Here is a 26,524-nt window from a genome sequence, read left to right as displayed (position 1 = left end):
ACCTTACAACCTGGCAAACACCACTCACAACCTCACAACCTGATAAACACCACTCACAACCTCACAACCTGGCAAACACCACTCACAACCTCACAACCTGGCAAACACCACTCACAAACTCACGACCTGACAAACACCACTCACAACCTCACAACCTGGCAAACACCACTCACAACCTGGCAAACACCACTCACAACCTCACAACCTGACAAACACCACTCACAGCCTGGCAAACACCACTCACAACCTCACAACCTGACAAACACCACTCACAAACTCACAACCTGACAAACACTACTCACAACCTCACAAACCGGCAAACACCACTCACAGACTCACAACCTCACAACCTGACAAACACCACTCACAACCTCACAACCTGACAAACACCACTCACAACCTGGCAAACACCACTCACAACCTCACAACCTGACAAACACCACTCACAACCTCACAACCTGGCAAACACCACTCACAACCTCACAACCTGGCAAACACCACTCACAACCTCACAACCTGACAAACACCACTCACAACCTCACAACCTGACAAACACCACTCACAACCTCACAACCTGACAAACACCACTCTGGCCATTCGTAATGATTGCTTTTAAAATAATTCCTTGTGGGATCTACTCCAACATATGACTTTTAATTAAGGCCAATTGGTAGTGATCTGAGCATTTGGTTAATAGCCCAGTGTGGTACAAAATTCAGTACAATGTTGATTACAAATGATAATGATGCATCTAATATTACAAAGTTTTTTTTATTCCTAGACAGTGGGTTATCTACTTATCCCACTCCTATCATTCACCTCTCCATTTCATAATGTGCTCCCTTAATAAATAAGACTGTCAACACAGCTAGTGCTGAGACCGTATTTACATAGTTTCTTGCCGAATACGCGTGTCAGATGTTGTGCACCGCTTTTTGGCAACCTGCCAGCAAATGGAGAATTTATTTCATTCACTGTCAATTGTAAGAACAGCGCTGCTGTTTTTTTTTCTCCTCGACCAATCAGTGTATCCGGGAGGAGAGTCGTAAAGACAGGAGAGCCAATCAGAGGCGCCTCATGCCGAACTTTTGCTTCTTTGAGTAAGTTAACAGAGAGGGGGCGTGGCCTCGCCTGGCAGACTCCACTGAGAAGCTTTAACTCTTTACATAACTCGGCTTGGTAGAGCACTGTGGCAAGAGTCCAACAAAAACACTCTACTCCTGTCATTCAGCACCAATGGGGAAATAGTTACAATACTTCTTTACTGTAATTAATGATATAACTTGATCTCCAACACAGATGCCACTTTTATTCTGTTTCTTTTTTTTTCTTTCCAGAGAATGTGGCAACTGCTGTATACATGTAACTGACTTGTAACATGCAACAGAGTAACTACTAAACTTTTATCATTATGTCCAAGTCATCATGGGTGGCATATATAATGTGTGTGTGTGTGAGTGTGAATTTTATATATAATTATATATAAGGGTATATATTATATAAAATGTATCATTTTATATAATCCTTGTCTATAAATCCATTTATATATATATGCATACGTATGCACACACACACACACACACATATATATATATATAAATATAATATATATGCATACATATATATATGTATACACACACACACACACACACACACACACACATATACGTTCTTTAAGACAAGCTCACTGTTACATTCAGTTACCCATAAATGTGTGTAAAACATCATATTTGCTTTTAAACTAGTTATCTCAAATGCTTGGAGTAAAGAGCAGACTATGTCCCACAGCGTTAAGTTGAAGCACAGGACGGACGGTGCGCCTTTAAGAGTTAAGAAACTTGAAACCTTGTTTGCGCAACAATCAGTGCAGCTCAGAGCCGCCAAAGTGTCTAGACTAGCACATGATGGTAGTCAGCCAATGGCTCCACCGCTCTCCTCAGGGGCCCCGTGCGTGCGTGCGTGTGTGTGTGTGCGTGTGTGTGTGCGCGCGCGCGCGTGTGTGTGTGTGAGAGAGAGAGAGGGGGGAGAGAGAAAAAAAGCAGAGAAACGAAGAAAGCGAGAGCTGTGAGCTGCAGTGTTTGACCAGGTCTGAACACGGAATCAGGAGCACACCTTTAGACAAGGATTGCTGCTTTTCTGGCTTCCTTAAACAAGGGATATTTGTGGATGACTGGACCGGATCGTGCTGAAGCAGTGAGGAGATCAGCAGGGATCAGATCCGACAAGGAATGTTCTCTATGGAATTAACCCGCCGAGGAGCTTCATTCATGTGGCCGTAGAGTCGGAATTGGTTTCAAAGTCCGAAACGCGCGAGAACGTTCGCTTAACTTCATGATCCTATGATTCCAATAGGTTTTTTATTAGTTTGAGGTTGAACCTGTTTTTGTCTCGGGTCAGTGTAAATTCTGCGCGCTGTTTACTTATTGTCTAACAACATGAACTAGTGCATTTAAACACATGAACTCAAGTAGTTCTGTTTTACATGTGCGTGTCTGCGCACGACTGACGGCATTCGCTTTTGAATGTATTGGATTTTCAGTGTAGCATTGCACTTAATTTACACTTTGTATATTTTAATGCTACATAATAACGTGCCTTTAAAGCCCATGTTGTGGTTTTGTTCCCGACCCACGGTGCTCTGCTGTGCGCGCGCTGCACCGCGCTCGGCCAACCTTAATGTTGCACAAGCTGATAAACAGTTGTGAAACCCTGCGATTGGAACAGAATTAAAAAACAAAACACACAATCACATTTTTAAATTGTCGTATGTTCAGGACGAAACACTCAGGTCTCGTGCGGCGACTCTGGAGAAGCCGTTTGGTTCCAGATAACGAGGAGGGTGACGGCAATGGCAAGAGCGGGGACTGCTGTCGGGACGATGTCGGCGAACATCCAAAAAAAATCGGCAAAACCGAGTTCGGAGCGATGACCCCAAGCGGCGCGGCCGGTGCGGAGCTCGGTGTGGGAGTGTGTTCCAGCGCCGGCTGGGGGGTGACTTTGGATCAGCGCGGCGGCGCCGTGGTGTGTGTTCCGGAGCGGGGAAGCCCCAGGTCGGCGCAGGACATCGACAGCAGGACGGTGACGTGCTGCTTGTTCAAAGACCGGGACTCTTCCGGGCCCGGAGGTTCGGAAGCGGCGACTGTGGCTCGTGTGAAAGACCCGACCTCGGGTCAGTGGGCGCCTCGGAGCCCCGGCAGCTCCTCGGTCGAGAGTCCTGAGGCGAAACGGCGCTCCTTGGCAGAGCAGGAGCTAAAGGCCGCCACGTACTCGTTGCTTAAACGGCTGAAAGAGAAGACGCTGGATGCGCTGGTCGAAGCTGTGGAGTCCCGAGGCGGAGTGCCAAGCGAGTGTGTGATGGTGGCACGGGGAGAGCTGCGTCTGGGCGCTCACGCAGCTCCGCCGCAGCTTCTCGTGTGTAAGCTGTACCGATGGACCGACCTGCAGCACACGGCGCAGCTCAAAGCGCTCTACGAGTGCAAGTGTTTCGGCGGACGCGATGGACCGCTAGTCTGCTGCAACCCCTATCATTACAGCCGCCTGTGTGGGCCAGGTAAGCGCACCTGAACAAGCCTGAAGGATGCTGTTCAAAGTACATATATGAATACGGGCTGTGCACAAGTTTAACTTCAAACCATGCTACTTGGCTGCCTAAAGTGTTTTAGTGCGTTTAAATTCCAATATGATGTAGTATGCACGATGCTGGCGGATACAAAATGTACAATTAAATACCTGTCTCCTGTCATGCATGTCTAACGTGTTGAGTTTAGAAAAGCACAAGCTTTTTTTTTTAAGCTTAAACAATTCAGGTGCCCTGCTATTAAGAGCGTGTGGTGCGACTCCAAGCCTGATTTTTCTCCAGATTTTCATGCCATGAAGTGCTGGATATTTACCCTGAGCTGCACTTTTACAAAAACAATTATACAGATGTTCTCTAAGGGTTCTGTGCTTTATATACGTGGGATGTTTTCTGGCAGGGTGTAGAGTTCTACCTAGTACCTTGAAGCGTTTCCTAAGAGGGAAAACCACAGAACCCTTAAGAGTTTGAACTTTTCTAATGGGTGTGACAGTCTGATAAACATGTTATAGATGCTGCTGATAAATTATGCTCTGGTGCAGGCCTCAGTGAGACTAAAATGGTTCCCAGCTTTAAGCTAAACTGGCATACAATCCTGCCAGTCAGCATGGAAAGCCTGTTTATGACACTGAGAAAGAAAGCCTTGAAGTCTTAAACAAATCTGTATGCATTCAGAACGATTTTCCACTCAATTTATGTTCTAACGTGGCTGCATTTCTACATACTCAACTGAACTCTTTCCATTACATGTGGCCTCTTAACATTTAAGTCATTCCAGCAGACAAATGGCCTACTAACTAATTAACCTCTTTCTCCTGACCTCTGCAAACAAGTATGAAATGGCCTACATATGCATTCCAGTGGACTGTGTTAACTAATTAACTACACTGAACTGCAATTTTTTAATGTTTATGAGCAATGCAGTGACTTCTGTTATTTGATAAGACGTGGCCTATAGAGCTAAAACTAATGAGCCTTTGTGTAAACATCTGCTAAATGATAAAAGTAAGATAGTAACATGCTGGTGAGCTATAGGGGTGTGTGGCGGAAGGTTGTGAGTTCAATCCCCTGACTCATGGGCCCCTGAGCAAGGCCCTTAACCCTCAATCGCTCAGTTGTACGTAGAAAAAAAAATGAGATAACGTAAGTCGTTCTGGATAAGGGCGTCTGCCAAATGCTGTAAATGTCACTAATTTTTGAGTATTAAATGCTTTTAGGAAGATGGAGGTCTAGTATCCTGACCATAACGACCCAACACAAATATTGCCTTCACTAATTTGTAAAATCAACCCTTATTTCAGATGACTAATCACCATTACTTTGGTGTGGAGGTGAGAAGACCCCTGCTGCTTTGTTCCACATTGACATAACTCCTGCGTGTTCATGCATGTCCCGATAAAGCCGGGTTTCTGGACCCGTTAATGTTCACACACCGCGCGCGTAAACGAGCGTTCTGAGGTCCAAGTTATAATCGGTCCTTTTCTGCTTTAATTTAACCCGGCGTTTCAATGTATCTCACATGAACATCACTGAAAAAAAACGTTACAGTTCACATAATCGCAACATATAAGCAGAGGCAAATCTATACTGAACGGAACTCAGTTTTCTCCTTTTCTTTTTATTTTATTTAGTTAGGCATAATCCCTTTTGAAATGAGATCAGTTTCAAGTTGCGTTTTAAAAGCCCTTTTTGCCTAAGAAGGTCCCCCTCATGCTATTTAGGCGAAGGAGTGGTGATAATATACAGTTTGCATACTGCTGGCGCCAGACTGACTAGCTGTGTGTATGTGAGTGACTGAGTTTAGGATCCTGGCAATTACCGCCGCCGCTCTTAAAGAGACAGACGCTATTATGCTCTTCGCCCCCCTTCTTCTTATGCTGCTCCCTCTAGGCGAGGTCACGCGCTCACAAACTTTTCTATGGAACGCCAAACGGCCCGTAAATATGGCGAATTTTACACGCTGAGATTGCACTAGGCTGGTTGAGGCGATTAAGGTTAATGTCATCTGGTGTGGTTGAGCCGTTATTTTAGCCATTTGCTGGTTTTCTTTCAGAAGCCGTTATCTGTTTGCGTTGATATCGGAAAGATCGAGACACTTTCCAACAATGTTCCAATATATCTTGATCCAATCCCATATATGGAACATATGCCACTTGGGGCTGAACGATAGGACGATGTAATTGGATATTGCTGATGTCTAACTTGTTGAAATACAAGACACTGATCACTTTGGATATGAATGAAGACGTGCAAAGAAGTAAATGTTGAAACGAGCTAAAATTGCCCAATGCAGACATTAACTTACCCTCTTACTTTTTCTTGCCACTGGAGTGTTACCAAGGGGATCTATGTCGTGCCTTCAGTGTGTACCTTTCGCCTGAACACACGAATATTTTGCACCATTAAAAACAACTTTTGATGCATAATTGGACTTCATGGACCGCAGATATACCTCTAACTCTTTTATTTTTCCAGAGGACAAAATATGGAATTTCCAATTGTTTTGTGTGTGCATGTATTCATCATAGAATTTATTTGTAAAAAAAAAAAAGTCCACAGTAAGGGTTAATGGTTCATATGATAGAAGTAATTGCAGTTTTCATAAGCATTTCTTTTTCAGTCTACAGCTCTGGCGGTTGTATATGGCATTTTTACTCTTAAAAAAAACTCGAGTTGTGCAGCCTTCTTTATATCTGTACCAGTGTCATTGTGGAGAGCTGTGAATTGTTTGCCTAGTAGGAGCGATCACACCCCTCCCCATTAACATCACCCTGTTCACCAGCAGCTACACACCATCACCATACTCTACACACAGAAACCCAACGTTGTCCTGACTAATATTTTAACAGACTTGCAGCAATAAATATTTCATTTGTTTGTGCTGATTGAAAATGTCTGATAAGATTTCATTCCAGTGTACTGTTAGAAAGGGTTAAAGATCTATTCTAAAAGCTATTTAAGGCTACTCCACATGCAGCTTCCCAGGTAAAATATACATACTATGGCAAAAAGAATTACACAGTTATGTACTTTTATTTTTGAGCTTACCAAAAAATATTTTATGTATTATGAATTATGTATGTAGTATTGGGATGTACATATGTATGTATGTATGTATTGAGTATTTAGGCTAGAGATGAATTAGCAAAGAAAGCAGCTAGCTTAAATAAATCACTTGTATGAGAAATCAAAACAAGAAAAGGGTATATTATAAAAGCAGCTGCCCAATAACAGCGGTCTCTCCTGTGGATGTCCGGGCTTTGTAGTTGACAGGTTTATAAATATCTAAAAAATATTTGGTAAAAGCTCAGATATGAATGGGGTTAAGAATGGTAAAAATAGCAAGCCAAAGTGATTGAAGAGAAACAATTTACCTTGACAACCCTGCTGTAAACTGTCTTGTGAGGCACAAGTTTAAAATTGAAACTAATTTCTTTTTAAAAGGATTGTTTTAATTAATTCTGAATATTTCCCAGTTCAAAAGCTGCTCAGCCTGCTTAATCAGATAAAGTGTTGGCGCCATCAGTAAAAGAAAATAAACAAAAACTGCTTGGTTTACATTACTCGTCACCCCTTCACACATTGTGGGAGATATGCGTAGTGTTTCCTGTCGCAGATTTATTTTAGGGTCTATAAAATATTTATTGCATCATATACTTTTTTTCAGCATTATTAGTTAAAAGCAATACTAGTTAAAATTTCTTTTTAAATGCATAACTGCAACTTGGTTTAGGAAGTTTTTGAAATATATAACATTTCTTTGCTTGCTGATGTGTTAATCTTAATATACTGCAGAAGCACCAAGAGATATAAGAGCATGCACAGTGAACGCTTAATTTTTTCTCTGCCATATTTAGCAATGCATAATAAACACTTCAGTAATTGTAGGATAAGACTTGTATGTAATTCTGTACTGTTCTGCAGAGTCGCCGCCTCCTCCTTACTCAAGGCTTTCCCCTAGTGACGAACACAAGCCACTGGGTAAGTGTGTCCACACAAATATCTGAAAATGTGCCATAATTTTTCATGTGTAAAAACTGTAGTGTCTTTAAATGTATATCTAATAGTTGCAATAGGCTTCTTGTTAGGAGAAACTGTTTTTAAGTAGCAACAAGGCCACAGATGACCTATGCATAAATTTTAATACACCTAAAAAAAAATATATAATAACCTGCCCTTTGCAGTGATGCCACCAATTGTCACCTGTTAGTTGAATCCCTGGCTATAGAGTGGGATGGACAGGAAGCAAGAGTTCAACAATGTGAAGAATTTTAATGGTGGCAATTAGACACAGTGGCCAGGAATCTGTGGCTGTAACTGCGAGTGTGAGCAGTGGCTGCAGCCAGCATCCGACAGGCCCATTTCCAACATGCCAGTGTGGAGGCGGACAGCCCGGGTCTAAAGCCTGGCTGTGCGGTGAGAACCAGTGGAGCCTGGCTCAGAGTTGGGGTTTAGGCTGGGATATCCCCCACTACCACGATGAACTCTTTGGGATTGGTGGCATTTTAGAAGATGGCTGGCTGCTGTTGCTGTGTTTGGTCATTTTTGTTGGTCATGGCTGCTTTACTAGACACCTCATAGCCTCCTGGTCACTATCATACACATAGTCCAGACAAAGCACTGACACGTTGTTATGTAGTATATATGATGAGATACAGTAAATTCAAGTGTAATGCTGGTAAATAGCAGAAAGAGCTGCAATTGTTTGACAAGAGTTTACATGCTAATGTTGTCTTGTCCTCAGATCTGTCAGATTCCACACTGTCTTACACTGAAATGGAGGCTGTCAGCTCACCAAACATCACGCAAGGGGAATTCTCAGGTGAGTCCAGGTTACGTTTGGAATGTGCAGGCCTTGGATAAATATGTAGTTGTTTAACTGAGAACGTTTGTACCGATGTGTCGATGCTTTGCAGTTTAAATACTATCACAGGTTTTGCTGTATGCGTGTGCAGATTTTCTTGCTGTTTTTCAAGTCACATGATGTGATGTCACTGTTCAAACAAGAGCTATGTGACTTTTTTGGAGGAATAGTTTGGGAAATGAATCATTATATAACTCGTTTTATTATACATACTTTATATAATACTTGTTTGAACAATTTGTTTTGAAATCAGTCAAGGCACATGAGTCAGTGGATTGAAGTGGATGAATCTGGAACTTCTCTATGCTTTAAATGGTTTCTGGTGTTTTAATCCAATGGTAATTTGCAGATGTGGTAGAGATGTAGATGGAGGTCGAAAATGTTAGATTTTTTTTGGGAGGGAGGGCTTGGTGTTTGAGGCTACGAGTTCTCATTCAGTAAAGCTAAATGTGCAAACTTTGCAGGTAATTTGGTTTTTATGTTGTGCTTTACTCCTCCTCATTAAAGGGCATTAGGAGTAGGGAAAGCACCGCAGATAAAGCTCTCATTGTAAGGCTGTCCGAGGCGCAGTGGGCCGTGCTGGCTGGCCACAGAGCTGGCCTCCTCTCCTGTTTTTCTTTCAGAAATATTTGAGTGGGATCAAATTGTAATAAGATCCAAGCTAGCTGGGACACACACTAGCTCTCTCTCTCACACACACACACACACACATACACACACGCACATCGGCACACACAAATTCACAGCAGGCATTCTCACATTCAAATAGCACATGTTTGACCCCCTACACACACGCATACACACACACACGCTCACACAGTTACAGCTCTATCTAGGCATACTGAAAGAAGGAAGGGGGGTTGGACAGGTTTCTGCTCCTGTGAACAGGGCCACACTAAGAGAAAAGAGGAGAACCAGCCCTGTCCTGTCTGCTGATTTGAGATGAAACACTCCCCTCTCATGGCATGAACTCAACATGCCTGTCTCATAAAACTGGAAGCATATTGTGCATGCGTAGGATCATAGCCACGGTGGAGAGAGACACTAAGACCTCACCTCGTTTCTTTCCCAGGCTGGGAATAGCATTGCTCATATTTAAACTGCACACGTGAATGGAGCGCTTGGCCAGATGAAGGCTCGCACTTCACATTCACCATATCCCATCACCACTACTGCTCGGCCTTGGCGGCACTCCCTGTGTCAACAAAAAATGCTGCTTCAAACACTAATTCTGATTCTGGTTCACTGTATTTCATACGGCACAGAGCTGTGGGACCCGCTGCAGTGCTCCACGTTACTGAGGTGTGCATAGGGGACCTTTTTTGCCCAACCGAACAGAGGAGAATTTTTCCCTTACGGGAAACAAACTTCAGCTGACCCACGTCTGCATTTTAGAAATGTAAGCTCTTCTTATACTTAAATCATGTTTCAGTATATCACAGCCTAGCACTGAGGTGATTTTCTCCTTCACTCTGCTATTATGTCTGCGTTGTGTAACTTATTATTTTGCTCTTGATCAAAAAACTTCCTCGATAAGTCAGAGCTGAAGAATTCCCTCAGCACTCAAGACATGAGGAGTAACCTTCTCCTCCCCCCAAGCACTTATAAGCACACCTCCACATCCGTCTCCAACACCCCACCCTTCTGGCATGCAGAGGGGAGATCAATGAGCAGCACTCGACCGTGTGGTCCCCCACCCACACGCAGGAACTAGTAAAGCTCTTAAAAGTGGGGCCTGGGGGCAGATTGTGTGTTTTGTAGGGGTAAAAGCCTGCTGCAGATTGTAGCCCATGGGCTACTGTAATACCTGCTCCTAACACTTATCCCTCGCTGTTTGACAATCATTGTGAAGCATGTCTGAGCTGGATAGGTAGGAGAAGTGATTCTTAACTTTTTTTTCTTTTTTTTGGAAATGTTTTGTTCGACTGTCAAAAATCCAGACGTTTGCCTGTTTGAAAACCAATTGCTGCATACTGGATTTACTTTTTTCTTTCTGCAATATAGCCTTTGGCTTTGCATCTCATGTCCTTTGCTCGGGATTCGTCCGCTTCTTTTGAGAGGTTTTCCTGTCTGATAGCCGTAGTGCGGACTGAAGAATAATTAAATGAATACTTGTCTAAGAGCCTATTAGTCTATAAGCTTGTTAGATTTTTTTTCTAACTGTATTTTTCTTTCTAATACTTCTAAACGTTTCCGATATGTCATAGTATTCTGGTGAAAGTGGGTCATTTGTTCTAATTGCCAATCATCATCATAGCTGTTATTAGTAGCAGGCTGGAGAGGTTGGTGAAGTTTAGCAAAATGGTAGAAAATCGTTTTCTGCCGTTTATTAGAAAGGCTGTGTATAGAGATCAAATCAAACGAGTGACTTTTAAAGCATAAACTTTGCATTTCAGAAGCAGCTACCGTGCAACATGATGTACTGTAAACAACCGTCTGGCTACTTTGAACGATTTCTCAGTTGTTTTCTGTAACAGTAGAAGGTTCTAGTTATTTATTTAGTTGACGAAGAGAGCTGCTTGTGATAGTTATTCAAGGTCCGTGTACTGCGTCAACACTTCCCTTAGAAAGACGTCAGACCAGTGTGAGCTGGACATGTCCCCGAGCCACAGGGCTTCCTTTAGACTGATTAATTGACGAGTTGTTCACACAACCCCTTGACTAATAGATTTTGAAAAGACGTACATTCGCATAGCTTTAGCGTTTGCCTCTTGATTTGCAGAAGAACTCTCACATGTAATGAAAGTGTCTGGAATTAAACAATGAACTTTTTTTATACAATTCATAAAGGAATATTGAGGCCCGTGCTATAGCTATTATTATTTATTATGCTTTTGTAAAGGGCATGTCATCTAAATTTAAGATGTGCCTGATTTGTATTTAATTCTTTTGGTACAATTTAACTAAATGCTTAGAAAGCTTAACAGAAGCTTAAAGCTTAGCAGAGAAGGTCAGCAAATGAGTTGTGGTAAGCTGTCTGAGGTCCCGTGGGCAAATCCTTCAATTTATGGTAGTATTTGACATTAAGCTTATATCCTACGTGTGTTCCTGATCTGTTCAGTGTTTCTGTTGTTTCATTTTAAATCCAATGTTCTGCAAATCAGCAGTGAAACTACAAAATGTTGTCATGCATGAAGCACAACCCCAGTGGTTATTCTGCGTCTGATTGTTGTGTATGATTTAAGCATGCTACTGTTCAGGTCACACGCTGCTTCCATTTGTATTTGTTCGTTTCTTGGGATTTGTATGCCTGTGACATCTGTTTTTCTATACCTAAATGTGACCAGTGACATCTTGGTGCAGAAAGCGTTTGTTTGTCCGCTTGTGTTTAGTCTACATGAGTGAGCAGTTATTAAGTCTTCATTTCTCATAGAACGGCCACTGAACATATGGTCCTGCTGTGGTATATCTGTATCTGTGTGTGTGTGTGTGTGTGTGTGTGTGTGTGTGTGTGTGTGTGTGCCAAATCCTCGACTGGGTAGTCATGCAGAACACCTGTTTCCTCACTCCCCACTTATGGTCGTGTGGACATTAGAACGATGCCCTTTGAAGTTTTTTCTCATTGCTTCCTGTATAACTGTGTGCATGAGTCTCTGTGTTTCCCCACAAGTTGAGTTATTTTTTTTTTTGTGATCTATGTGTTTCACTCGTTCAAACCTCCGGATCAGTAACAGCGCGAAGTTGTTGCCTCTTCACTGCCAATCTTCCTGCTGTTTCCTGAACCTTTCAGGCCTTTGGATCATTTGCAAGTCTATGAATACAAGCCATGCAGAGTATTTTGCAGTTGTGTGGAATTATCTTATAAAATAGTGATAAACAGACCAGGTGTGGAGGTTTGAGTGTCCAAGGAAGATGGCCCGGAGTGATCGCTGCAGCTACGGCATAGCCACTGACGTCACAAACCATCACAAGCTCCCTTAACAAGCACAGTGGAGTTTAACTGCCAGATGTCAAAAAGGAAGCTAATCCAAACTGTTTACAAGTGTACATCTGTACTAGTAGATTTTTGTGTGGCATTACACCGCCATGATGTGCATCAACTGAGTGAATAGGAAGTGAGCTGTTGTTTTTAGACGTTAGACGCATTGTCAAGTATGCATTTAGTCCTCTTTTCTTGGCTCGACAGGATTGTCTTATCTGGGAAAGTACAAACACTGAAAAAAGTATTTACATCTCTCTCTCTCTCTCTCTCTCTCTCTCTCTCTCTCTCTCTCTCTCTCCCCTTCTCTGAGGTAAAGATGTATCTGAATAGTTTAATAGTTATTAGCTATAATAGCTAAGGCTAGGATCTGCTTTGCATTTTCTGATCCCAGATCCAAAAAGTCATGGACTGGATAATAGACAGATTGAGATTCAGCATCATACAGTTCTCTTGTGTTATTTAATACAAAAGCTCCTATCTACTAGTCTTAATGCCATCATGGCAAATATGTGAGTGGGTGATGGTACACAGCCCGGTATTTAATTGTGTGCCTCATAGTGTAATAGAGTGTTAGTCTGAGTACCGCAGCAAAACAGTTGGAGTTACTGCTAGCCTTGTGTTTTTGCATGATATAAGCAGGGGTTTTCTGTTCCAGACTGATACGCACACACACAAACACACAGGGTTGTTTTCTGTTGTTCATCCCCGATGTACAGGCTGTATAAACTCACATGCCTGTCTGTGTAGGTCAGTCTGAACCACCTCTGAAGTTCAGCTTACCCTTGGGCTGTGCATGTGTGTGTGTGTGTGTGTTAGGATGACAGAGCGGAAATGCATGGCACATTTAAACAATCTAAACACACGACACTGTACGGATGCAGCACTGATTAGATTGCATGCATAGATTTTGTACAGATAGATTTTGTTTATGTGTGTGTGTGTGTGTGTTTTCCCTAAAATTGACATCATTTGTATTATTCGGTGGATAGAAATAGCCACAAATTTTCAAAAATCATTCTTTTTTTTTTTTTATTACACATGCTTTGTTTTGACAGACCTCAGCTAGCCAAGATGGCCATGTTAGGAGCCTTTGATTCTGAGTCTGTTGTGGAGATGACTGGCTTTTGTCCTTTGAATGGACTTAACATCATTTATTTGACTGGATTGTTTACAACTCATCATGATGTACTGTGTGTTATTTACACCATAGCGCTGCATCTTGTGAGACCTTGCCACATTTTCCACTAGTCATGCCAACCTGTGTAGGACGTTAGTCATCACTCCTGTTACCTGCTCATGCAAGATCTCCTTTTCACAGTTGATCGGACTAAAGGGCCACTGTGGGCTGCTGCCCCCTTTTTCTCTGTCTCCGTGTTTCTCTCTCTCCTTCTCCTTTCTGCCTGGCATGAGGCCTCGGATTTCCACCGCAGCCCCCGAGCCTGGCTGCGCTCCCCCAGGGCCTTGAGAGCTCCAGGATACGGGATGTGGAAATAATGTGACTCGAGTACTTCCACCCTGGCTCCAGAAAATCAGGTTCTGCAGATTGTTTATTTGAGGGGAAGGAGGCCTCGGCCAAACATCCTGTTTTAAAAAGCTTGCCTGGGTTTTGTAGCGCCGGGGCTTAGGGCCCCGCTCAATCGCCCCTTTGACGGTAGGGGGAGGCTCAGGAATGTTGAAGAGAAGGCCAGTGGCCTGGAGGTGATGTGATAAAGAGTAAGTGTGGATGTATAAGCGTTTATACATCAGTGCTCATTAACAGACCTTTCCTGACATGGTTTGTTTTGAGTTTTACATATGGAGTGTGTGATGTTAGACTTCCTGAGTAAACATGTTTTTGCAAACACACAAATAGCCAAACAGAACTGTGCTGTCAGTGAGGCCACGGGCTCTCCTACAGTGTGTGTTCCGGTCCGGAGAGACTGATTTCCTCTTCCCCTTACATAATGCACGTAAAGCCGACAAACACACACAGAGTTATCAGTCATTAGAAGACAGCTGTATGGGAGTCACTCTAACGTGATACAGTAACACTACCGAGCTCATGTAGTTTCTTTCAGATCATGTCAGGATGTTTTTTTTAGCAGATTATTTAGTTTATTTATTTATTTATTCATTTCAGGGGTTTTTTGTCACGTCTATATATTTAGGCCAATCTTATCTGTAACTATTTTAAAAGAGTAATAAAATGGATAATCGAGTCTTGTCTTCTGCGTAAGCATTTATTTGTAATCACAATGTGTATGTTTTTCTGGGTGCATATTGTGTGTGTATGCGTGTGTGTTTGTGTAGTTGTGTACTCCACTTGACCCCTGGATGTGGGATTGGAATGAGATCTTGTGGATATTAGATTAGAATCTTTTGTTTGCTCTCCAGGTTGTTTGAGTGTTATAAGGATTTCAAGATGTGAAACATTTACAGAGCGCGAGAAAGAGACGAGAGGGAGCGAGCGAAAGAGATTGGAAGTGAGACACAAATTGTTTGGATCTTTTCCTTTTTTCCTTTTTTTTTTTTGTTTTGTTTTGACTTGCATATTTCTATAACAGCACAGCAGTGCAACGTGTGTAGCCTTCAAGCCCGACTGCAACATTATTCACGCCAGTGTTTTTGAACATTATGCATCATAGTCAGGCATCTTCACGCTGTTTCAGGGCCCAAGCGTAAATGTTCATCAGTCATTCATCCTAGTCAAGTACCCTGGCCTTTATATGACTGATAGGCTACAGCTAATCTAGTGTGCAGTGTGGAAATAATAGGCTTCCAGATCAGTTAAAAGTAAACAGAAACTGCTGCCACATGCTGTATTTATTTACCGTGCATGGCAACACTATCAGGAGCCGGGCAGAACCTCACCTATCTGATCTGATGTGGCTTTTCATTACGAGACATTTCAACTTAGAGTTAGCATGGTGTTTCTGCCTGACGTCATTGTTTTCCCGGCCTAACCTTGAAATGAGCCTTACGTAAGTATAACATCCATCGTGACCCATTAGAACTGGTATCAACAGCAATCGTTCTTTGCACAGCTGCTAATGTGTGTATATGCATTCCCTAATACACACGAGCGCCTTTGCTTTTCGGACAGCTGCGTGCGGCCCACTCGCGTTCCGCGAACCGAAAATATGACCCATTTGCCCAGGTTATCGTTTTCACCAGGAGATTTCCTCCTATGCACAGCAGTGCCAGTGAGCTTATCCTCCAGCGTGCTGTGGGAAGGTTGGTGATGCTTGTCTCTCTGCGCTCCCTCCTTCTCACAGCGCTCCCGCACTCCTCCAATAGAGCCATTCATCCAGGCCAGGCCACGGGGTTAGGACAACAAATAAAGACCCAGCCATGCCATTAAAAATGTATGGAATGTCCAACTGTTGGTTTAGTATTTTAGCCAGCCTTCTCTCAAAGCTGCAGAGACGCCTAACAATGCTGCGTTTGAGTGCTGGCCGCGCTGAAAGTACCCGCTTGGCCCAGGCTCAGGGGAGTGGACGGAAAGAGGTGGCAGTTGTGGATGCTGACGTTGTGTTTTCTCTGCATTTTGTCTCCTGGCTGGTTTTTCAGGACCGGCAATTCTAAATTGGTATGAACGAGAAGGGCTGGGTTGTTGTGTAAACTTCAGTGTGATCAGATGACTAAAATAAATGAATATTATTGCTTTTGGAACTTTGACAGTTGTTCCGAGGCTGATGATGGCCAGTATTTTTAAAACTTAAAAAAAAAATATTACTAGCACATTTTTCTGCGGCTGATGAATACTCAGTGAGCCCACCTTCTCTACACTCGCTCCCTACTGACAGAGAGAGAGACACAGTGAGGTAGAGAGACTATGTGTGTATTAGAGAGGGAATTTTAATGTCTTCATATGCTTTTGCCTATTTGCTTGGCTTGTGATTTGCTAACGTGTAATCCGAGCAGAGCGCATATATTTGCCACGGAATTGGATTTGAATTTCCTGTTGTGGTTGTTCCCACTTTCATACACTCTTTTCCACTGCTCGAGCCAAGCTAAGATGATGTAGCCCCCTGTCCTAAAAACGGGTGCTGTAATCAAAAGGCTTGAAAGCAGCTCAGACCCGTCAGCCTAACTCATATTGGCACATGTGTACTTTTCGATTTTTCCAGAGCCTCACAGCCGATGAGGAGACTTGTTTGTTTTCGTGCTTGAAAATGCGGGAATATTATTCAGTTGAATCAAATAGGATCCATCGTCAGAGGTGTTCAGCTGGGATTTGAAGCTCTCCTGAACTGCACCGTGACCTGTGCGGTGGAAAGTAGACAGGTAGGGATCATTCAGAAATCAGGTTTTGAATAAAGTGATTAAAGTGAAGAAGATTAGAGTGAATGTTAGCGTCAGGCAGCGATCTTATCTATAGAAAGAAAAAAAATATAACAATGTGTTTTTATAACAACGGGTTTATAAGCCACCGGTACAGCTTTGACACAGAGTCTACAAATCATTAGAACTATACTGAAGGCATGAACGTCATTCTTTTTGAAGACATTCCCTCAAATATGTGTTTTGATCATACTGCATCTGGTGACTCAAAACATAGTAACATATAATTTGCATCATTTTCATACTCATCCATCCGTTCAGTGAACCTTCGTGCCTCGTTGACAGGGAAACGTTTTATCTTGGAAGAGACCACTTTCATACCCTTTGTAAATCCAAACCAAGCTACCTTAACAGAGCCATTTTCCCATATTGTAATTTCTCCAGTCATTTTTTTTTTGCTCACACTTTCTGATCTCGTTGCGTATCATAACCATGTTATTCCCTCAATGCCATTTGACCAGTTTACATTGTAGGAGGTGTGGAAAACAGAGGCCTTCTGGGCCACAGCAGCCAGCGCATCATCTCTCGGTCCAGAGCCTGGTTAGCTCTCCAAATGTAATTACAGTGCTCAATAGAGAGTTTGTGCTGCCATTCAGTGCCTTTTACTGAGGCCTTTCTGAACTCATTTGTACACAGGCTATTTATGAACAGAGATCTGGTTATCCTCACAGGGCTGACAATGTTGTCTAATGCATGCTTTTAGTTTAAATGTAGATTGTGTGTATAGTGTGATAGAAGGGCATTATTCAATTTGTTCCCCTCTGGCGTCGCCTTGTTGACATGCCTGATAACTTGTGAATGATCAGAAATGCTGCCTTCCACATTTTCATTATGCTTTAATGCTCTCGCACTGGCTGCCCAAAACTGTGCGGCCCTGAGTTGTTGTAATTGAAACGGAGTACTCGAATGGCGGCGTCCTGACAGAACCCATTTTCCCGGCGCTTATGCAATCCAGTCAGTTGATCAATAGTCAGGCATCCACCCTGCCAAGTGCGTGTCTATCACCTCACAGACGCATCATATCCAAATACACAGCTTTCATTTTAAATGGACTCAGTTTTACACAGGCCTGAAAGCAAATCTGCACTGTTATATTCAGCTGTCAGAACTCATCGCCTGCTAACACGTCAGATGTGTTTGGATCCTAAGCACAGATATATGGTTTACAGTGCTCACTGAACTCATTTATAGTCTCACTTCAAAAGCCTAACATCTAATCAGTCCTCTATTAGCTATGCTTTATTGTTCTTAACTCTTGTGGAAATTTAGCAAAAAAAAAATACTAAAACCGATGACATATGACCTCATGTCGGTTGAGTCATTTATTACAAACCAAAACAAGGAAGTTGTGTACTAGCCTTTTCTCAGTCTGAGACACAATAGAGGTAATAGGGGTAGAATGTTATGGGCAATTTTCTGTATCATAAGTATATAAATGACATTTGTTTGATATGTCTTGGTGTTTTCTTATTACCTTCCATATTCTGAGACCAAAGCTGCTGTTGTTTTTTTTTGTTGTTTGTTATGGTTTGTTGAAAGAATTTATAAGATTTTCGGTAAAGTTTAATTCGTGTGCTTTTTTCTAGTAAACCAGTAGCTTAGCACATTTCCAGAGGCATTGCACAAATACTGTGGTTTGAATTGTGGCTATGTATTATATTAAATAGTTACCATTTCATACATTAAGTCGCACTTCTAGTGTACACTGTACACTGTACCCTTCCAGAGGAGCTGAGTCGCTAGTTTGGTGCGCTCAGTTACCTTGTGTGTCGAAGTGTGAACACACAATGGCCGCAACACAGCTTTCTGCACGACAGCAGCCAAGTTCTGAGCTTTACATGTGGCTGAGGTGTGAATCTTGTGGTCATCTGACTGTGTATCCAGGTCCGTCGTTAACGCCACAGAGTCTTTTAAGAAGGATTACAGGAGGGTGATGGCACTGGCTGAGTTATACAGTCATATCCTTAAGGGATTCCCTGTTCTTCTTCTTGATTATGTTCATGGGTTAGGCATTATATTAGCGCAACCCTATCTGAATAAGTGGGTGACTGGTGTTAGTATGGAGCTCTTTGTGAGCTTCTGTTGTGTTGGCCTTTTGTCTCTGGCCCGAGCTCAATCTCAGACTTGCAAGAGAAAGCCGTGAGAGAGAAAGAATGAGAGCAAAAAAAAAAAAAAAAGAACAAAAAACAGAAATCTATCTGAGTGAGGGCACAGGACCGGTTAGTGCGTCTGGCTGATAGAGCAGTCTTTGATGGCAGAGATAGCACAGACGCCAGCCTAAATGTAGCCGTAGCCAGTTGTAAGTTGCTTTGTAGCGATAGCGAGTCTAAAAAACATCAGAGCCGTACCACATAGCTGGAACGGGAGAGTTGAGGGAGAGGCTTGGGGTTGTTTGGGGTAGTTTTTCCCCCCACACGGAGCAAACCCCATACCCCTGTACCTCCCACCCCACCCCAAAATACAGCCAGAGAAGGAAGAAGAAATCTCCATCAGTCTGGATTGACGTCAAAAAACCAATGCCGTCCATCATAAATTGCACTCTGTCTGTTCCTCTGCCTTATTATTCTATTCGCTTTTGCCCCTTTTCATCTCTTTCTCTGGTACACACATAGAAATGCACTTCTGAGGCTGTCTCCCCCTCTGCCTGTCAGCCTAGTGGTACAGCCTAATAGCTGGAGGGGAATCTAATCCTTGGCACAGGATAAGAGACTCCAACAGTCCTTTCTTTCCCTGTCTCTCGCTCTCTCTCTCTCTCTCTCTCTCTCGCTCTCTCTCTCTCTCCCCTCCCCTCGCTCTTTCTGAGCAGCAGAGGAATGAGTTCATCTTTTCAGAATTCCCTGGATTAGAGAGGGATGAAAAAGAGAGCAACGTGGGTCTGCAGTTCGGCGGGAAGAGAAGACACGCTCTCTAAACCAAACTGCTCTTCTCCTGTCTGCTCGTTTTCTCTCTGGATGTGAGTTTAGCCCAGGGCTCTTCTTCTTCTTCTTCTTCTTCTTCTTCTTCTTCTTCTTCTTCTTCTTTTTCTTCTTCTTTTTCTACTCTTCTTCTTTCATTTTCTTTTCTTCTCCGTATGGTGCTTTTAAAAGCATTACCGGATAATAAGAGAGGATTGCCATTGAAACTCTCAAGACCTTTTTGTGTACTTAGTTGTACTTAGTAGTAATTACTCCCAGATTGGGGGAGACTACACCTTTTGTCTGCATCCTTTTCAGCTTCTCTTCATATTGTCCCACTGCATGCAAGGTCTCGGGTGCATCAGTACAAGTGAGGATTATAGTTAGAACCCATCTAGCTAACATCCCACTATTGTCATTATTTTATTAGATTATTTTACACACCACATCTATTCACAGCTGAATGGAGAACATGTTTCTGCAGTATGAATAGACTATATTATTCCCAACCGGAGTCACGTCTTAAGTATAACGACAGCATTAGGCTGACCTGAAGCGCGTACAGGATAATTCGTGTACAGATTGTCAGGTTATTATGAACTGTGGCATCTGAGGAAGTGGCATGACCCTGCTTTGATACTCACACTCCTCAATGAGTGTATAAAGGAGATAAAGCAGCTGTAAAGGTCTGGAGTGGTTTCCATGGAGCATTTTGCTTGTTGGGGGAACAAATCTCGCTCTTTGCCCTGCAAAGCAGGGGATGAGAAAAGAGCCATGAAATGCATTTGTTTACTCAAGTGATTGCACTGGTAGTTTTAACAGGGCATTATGTGCAAGTGTAGACATTCAAAGGGAACGCCTTTGTGCAGTTGTGCGTGCACGCATGTGTATGCACTTTACTTTTTGAAGTTTGAACAATGAAGCAAAAAACAAAAAGGCTGGACAGAAAGAAAAGGCAGCTTTAAAGGTGCCTGTGCACTTGCTTTGAAAGTAACTAGCGTCATTCTCTCATTTTTATTTCCGAAGACTAAAAATCACTCATGCTGTTGACTGACCTGTATTATTTACTCTCAACTGTTAACACCCTTGATCCACTGTTTGAGTGTGCAGTTTACCATTAAATCATCCTAAAAGCCCTTGGCTTTAATGTCATTCAGTTTTGCAGAGCAGCGTTGCAGAACACTTTAACAAATGATTACCAGCCTGCATTCATGTCGAGTATAAAGAGTGCGATTTGTTTCAAGTCCTTTTCCTGTTTTTCTGAAGGTCAGCTTTTCTTGGTGAGCTGATTTCCATTATTGAATTCCAAATTGCCGGCTGCTGACAACGTGTGTCTTTTAGGAGACTGATGCTGAGAGGAGACAGTTCTGAGAATATAATGGTGATAATAATGACCGCTACTTTCCTAATGGGTAAACGGAGCTGTTCCAAGGTGGCAAGGTTAAACAGATGCAAAGTGGTGTAATTGCTTCCAGCTCTCTCACTGTGTGTGTGTGTGTGTGTGTGTGTGTGTGTGTGTGTGTGGCTGAGTGTCTATGGCAGGGAACGCGATTGTAGATCTTATATAGCAAAGAAATGGAATCCCGAATGTTTTTAATTACCACTAGCTGTGTCTTCCACTTGAATGCAAGTTTCTGAGGAGAAGCAGAAATTGGTCTTGTCTTCAACTATATACCGTTCTTCAGGGGGTTTTTTTTCTCGGAGTTTGTCCCCGATCGAGTATCTGTATGACTAATGGAAAACTGCTTGCCTTAGTGCTGGAGAGCTCTGGAAAGATATAGGACAGGAGTTCTGCATCCTCTGTGTCTCTGTGTTCTGTGCCAGCATGCTGAGATACATCTAACAGCCCAACATGACCTCAGTTTAACCGAATCCTCAGTCTGAATGTGTCGTCTTTAAGACACTGCTTCATGAGGTGTGACAGACAAAATAGTGGCAAATTGATGAATACTGAAAAAGACAGGGAGAGAAAATGTAACTAAGTGACACAGAGACCACTATTTCCAAACAGGACTGTGTATGTTTTGGATGAGGGAGAATGTAAATGAGAGAGAGAGAGAGAGAGAGAGATACAGAGAAGAGAGAGAAAGACAGAGAAGAGAGAGAGACAGAGAAGAGAGAGAGAGACAGAGAAGTGAGAGAGAGACAGAGAAGAGAGAGAGAGACAGAGAAGTGAGAGACACAGAGAAGAGAGAGAGACGGAGAGAAAACACTTTTATTAAGGAGATTCTAATAACCTTTCCCAACCAAGGAAGATTTATTCTCTCTCTCTCTCTCTCTCTCTCTCTCTCTCTCTCTCTCTCTCTCTCTCTCTCTCTCCGTGTCTCTCTCTTCTCTGTCTCTCTCCATGCTGACATAATCACAGAGCGGCACAGCCAACACACACACTTCCCTCCAAAACAAAAACACTGCCTGAAATAATTCCCTTCAACTCTCACATACTTAACGTGCATGGATCAGCAGTGCATTTGTACACATACACACATGATACAATTAGGAAAAGTCCTGGCCTCCTGGGATTTTTTTTACACCGCTAAACATTAAATCCTCTATTAAAACCTTAATTGTGCCGTACAACTCTACAACTCTTGAGTTGGACTACAAATCATTCTGTAGTCCAACTCAATCTCTGTGGCATGTTTTCAAGAATAAAGTCTTTGTTAAAATCTCATGTCTTTGAGATTTCCATAGATTCAGCAGGAGGCGTATTGGCATGTATCACAGCTCCTCTAAAGCCTTTGCATTTTGCTTATGTTAAGCTAGAACGTGTGTTGTGTGCTCGTAAAACAGTGCTTATGTTCAAAGCCTCTGAAATGATAGCAGACAGAAGGCTGTAAAGATACCTTGCAGGCTTGTGCAGGATCTGAGGAATTCACTAATGGTAACGTTCTGGGGCCCAGTGAAAAGGGGCCATTTACATGTGCTCTGAGAATGTGTGTATGTGTGTGAGAGAGAGAGACTATATATACTCACCCAGCTACAGAATTCTCCAAATTAGTGCAGGAGATTAAACTGAGCCCAGAATGTGTGCTTTATATTTTTACTACATGTGTGTTGCTGGTCCTGCTGTCTGTGTTTGCTCTATGGCTCTGCGTAATAGGCTGGTCATTTATTAGGGCCAGAGCGTAGCCCAGAAATGAAAGGGGCCGGAGAGCGGGCCCTTTAAATCCGCTCTGACAACAGACTCTCTGAAGCAAAATAATGGCATCACTGGCCGTGTAAGTTAATGGGAGCTGATAGGGCGAAGCCTGGGGGTCAGGGGGTCGCGAGCTTGGGCTAAGTCGTCAGGGAGCTGAATGCCATTCCACCAGCCCACAGCAGGAGCAAGGAGGGAGGGAGAGAGAGAGGGAAGGGACCTCCATCCCCCATGCTTGCCTAGCCACCTTAATCTACCCACCGGAATGAACAGAGAGAGAGAGATAGGAGAAAAAAGAGATAGAAAAAGAGAGATGAGTTGTGGGGGAGGGGGAGACTGGATATGAGCTTATAATTCACAACTGCAGAAGAAGAATAAACCAGAGGTAGAAATGTCCACAGTTTCATGGAATATGGATGTGTGTGCGTGCGTGTGTGCGTGCGTGTGTGTGTGTGCGTGTGTGTGTGTGTGTGTGTGTGTGCATGTGTCCAGGGACTTATAACTCAATGTGAAAGCAGAGGGCTTTGGCACTGCACACAGTCCACAGACTCCTCCACCATGAAAAGTGAATTAGTGAGCTGATTTACAGTGATTTACAGTGCTGGGTCTCTTTCTTGCATTTTTAAAGCTCTCTGCAGGTATTTCACAACTAGACATTCAATCACACCAGGGAAAGATCTGTTAATAGATTCAATCAGTATCAGATTGTGCCATTTAAAGGGTGAGACAGGTGAAAATATTTTTTCTTGGTTATTATCCAATTATCCTGATTTCATGGGTTCTAGATATAATAAGGACAAGGTCTTTCACAGAGAGTAGTCAGATGTAGTCTTGTGCCAATTACTAATCAGATCGGATACTTAAGATTGATGCCCCCTTGAGGTAATGCAAAAAAGTGCATGCATCTAGTGAGGCATGGATGCAGATTTCAATATAATTCACAGGGATTTCAATATAACATCTTTACCTTTCTGCATAAAAGACATAACTTCATAATGTGAAAATAACAATAATAATAAAATATCTGTGCATGGAGTTTGTCTGTGAAATTATGTGCAATTAAATGAAAATAGATGGATAATAGTAATAACAATATTTGATATGTTATGTTAATCCTTTTTTCTCTCTCTGACAGATGCCAGCTTGTCTCCGGACGCCCCTAAGCAGAGCCACTGGTGCAGCGTGGCATACTGGGAACACCGGACACGAGTGGGTCGCCTCTACCCAGTGTATGAGCCCTCAGTGAGCATCTTCTATGACCTACCTCAGGGCACGGGCCTGTGCCTGGGCCAGCTGGGCGGTGAGCATCGTGGTGGCACTGCCCAGCGCACACGCAGCAAAATCGGTTATGGCCTGCTGCTCAGCAAAGAGCCAGACGGTGTGTGGGCTTACAATCGTAGCCAGCACCCCATCTTCGTTAACTCACCAACGCTGGAGGCACCAGGAGGTCGTGGCCTGCTCGTACGCAAGGTCATGCCCGGATACTCGATCAAGGTGTTTGACTACGAGCGCTCAGCTCGGCTGCTGCTGCGCCACGAGGCCGAGCTAGCGCTACCAGACGGCCCATACGACCCCAACAGCGTGCGCATCAGCTTTGCCAAGGGCTGGGGACCATGCTACTCACGCCAGTTCATCACCTCTTGCCCCTGCTGGCTCGAAATCCTCCTCAACAATCATAGATAACACACAAACAAATAGACACTGAGAGCCAGTCACAGACTCAGAGCCAAAAGATGCACCCAGAGACTGGACACAACCCACAAACTATCCCAAATATCATCTACTTAGATTTAATATAAAGTTTTATATATTATATGAAATATATATTATACTTGTAAATACTGGAGTCATTTTTACAATGTAATTATTTATGTATGGTGCAATGTGTACATGGACAAGTGGAAAAGAAACAGAAATGCACTTTGGCTTATATATATTATATATATATATTAAAAAATATCTATAAAGATAAAGAATTTTTCAATACCATTTTGAAAAATTATACAGCAAAATTAGATAAACCTGATTTTGGTGTATAGTTTTTACATATTACTAATATCCAGACAAAAAGCTAACACCGTTCACACATTGATAATAAAGTATTCGCATAATATTTGTCTGGAACTGCTCACTTCTTTCCTAAATGAAAGTCAAGAATTTTCATTCATATCACCATCACTATTCTATAGTGCTTTCAGTGGGTGTGTGCAATGTACTACCTGTGTGAATATGCTTCAGAAGGTGTGTACTGTGGGCGGAGTGGCCCTCAGGCACTGCCACAGGCACCAAAGAGTCTGGCAAATAAAAGAGGCCAGTGTGAAAGTATCCCTTGGAGGATGGCTTGTTTTACTCACCAATGGCTGCTTTGTGGTCCTTGTGAATACTAGTGAGGACAAGAGGGAGTGTTTGCGTACTCTATTGCTGAACACTGTTACTGGAACGGTAACTGTATTGTACATCGCTTCTTTTTAAGTAAGCTCTTTGGCATCACAGGCACAGGAACTCTTATCGAGTCAACATTATAACTAACTCTCTCTCTCTTTCTCTCACTCACACACACTCACATTCTCTGTCAGCTTCAATTTTATGGAAGAACTAAAAATATAAGTTTCTTTACGTTCTGAAAATGGAGACATGATTAAACAAAAATGTTAGCCATTCAGCATCTTTACACTGGCAGGTCAATAGATTTTTGTTTTATATTTTAATCACTACTAGTGCTGCAGCCTAAACAAAAATATTAACCAAACTTTTGAACAGAGTCCTGTGTATTTGTAGCCGTGGACTTAACTGGCAAGTCCTCAGATCGTATTGAAACTATACTGCCTTATTAAATAATGGAAGATAAATAATTTACACTTATAGGTAAAACACTCAGGAAATGCTTATATATATATATATATATATATATATATATATATATATATATATATATATATATATATATATATACGCAGTTATATATATATATATATATATATATATATATATATATACGCAGTTATATATATATATATATATATATATATATATATATATATATATATATATATATATATATATATACACACACACACACAATATAATACTAGTGTCTTTTTAAGTTTGGACTTGATTTTATTTCTCAATTTACTTGTAACCATTTGTTCCATTCCTAACCTCATAATTCTTAATTCTAAATGCTTATATAGGGTATACTACTACCTTTAACTGTCAGTGCATTTTGAGTCTGAATTCTTTCTTATAAACAGGCCAGACCAACATCTACCTCCTGTTTCACTCCTGAGTTCAGAGAACACCACCACACAGCTCTCACCATTAATCATATGGCCTTGTAGCTTTAGATAGAAAGCTGCAGCCTTAATTTCCTTCAGGTCCTTGAGAGCCTAACTGGTTGTTTCTGAGGATCAGGGAGGAGTTCAGTGGAGAGGGACGAGGCCTGGCCCGTTTTCCTCATCTGTGGTGCGGCTCAAGCTAAATCCAGCATTCATGCCTTCCGAGCACTGAATATCTGCAGCGGGTGGTTTATGGACCCGGCTGTCCTTCTCACAGTAACTGACCAGAAAGGCGGCTTCACACTTGTGTGCACTGAATAGATGGCCTGAATGTGCACATGCTGAAAAAGTCCAGTAAGATGTAGGTAAAAAAAAGTTCATAAGGAGAAAGAAGGAGGTTGAGGTTTAGAAGAAGGGGACTGGCCACGACTTCTCCTTCCAGCATCCAGATCGTGTTAAAGCAACAATTCGATTCCAGTGCCAAACATTGCTTTCCCTCAGCTGACTTTTGTATTCAACAATAAAAGTGCCAGCAC

At 42.4% G+C, this 26,524-nt stretch overlaps 1 protein-coding gene across 1 annotated transcript; it reads left to right on the top strand.

The window, feature by feature from the left end:
* The first annotated feature begins 1,958 nt into the window (after positions 1-1,958).
* Positions 1,959-24,824, top strand: smad6b (SMAD family member 6b). Its single transcript, XM_060877945.1, has 4 exons — positions 1,959-3,550; positions 7,499-7,555; positions 8,319-8,396; positions 23,849-24,824. Exons 1-4 carry the CDS (start codon positions 2,767-2,769, stop codon positions 24,394-24,396), a joined length of 1,467 nt encoding a protein of 488 aa, XP_060733928.1. The 5' UTR covers positions 1,959-2,766; the 3' UTR covers positions 24,397-24,824.
* Positions 24,825-26,524: the final 1,700 nt, after the last annotated feature.

Source organism: Tachysurus vachellii, chromosome 9 (assembly GCF_030014155.1).
Source record: "Tachysurus vachellii isolate PV-2020 chromosome 9, HZAU_Pvac_v1, whole genome shotgun sequence".
Classification (NCBI taxonomy): domain Eukaryota; kingdom Metazoa; phylum Chordata; class Actinopteri; order Siluriformes; family Bagridae; genus Tachysurus; species Tachysurus vachellii.
The sequence above is the reverse complement of the archived record's forward strand: the minus strand, read 5'-3'. Positions and strand labels throughout refer to the sequence as shown.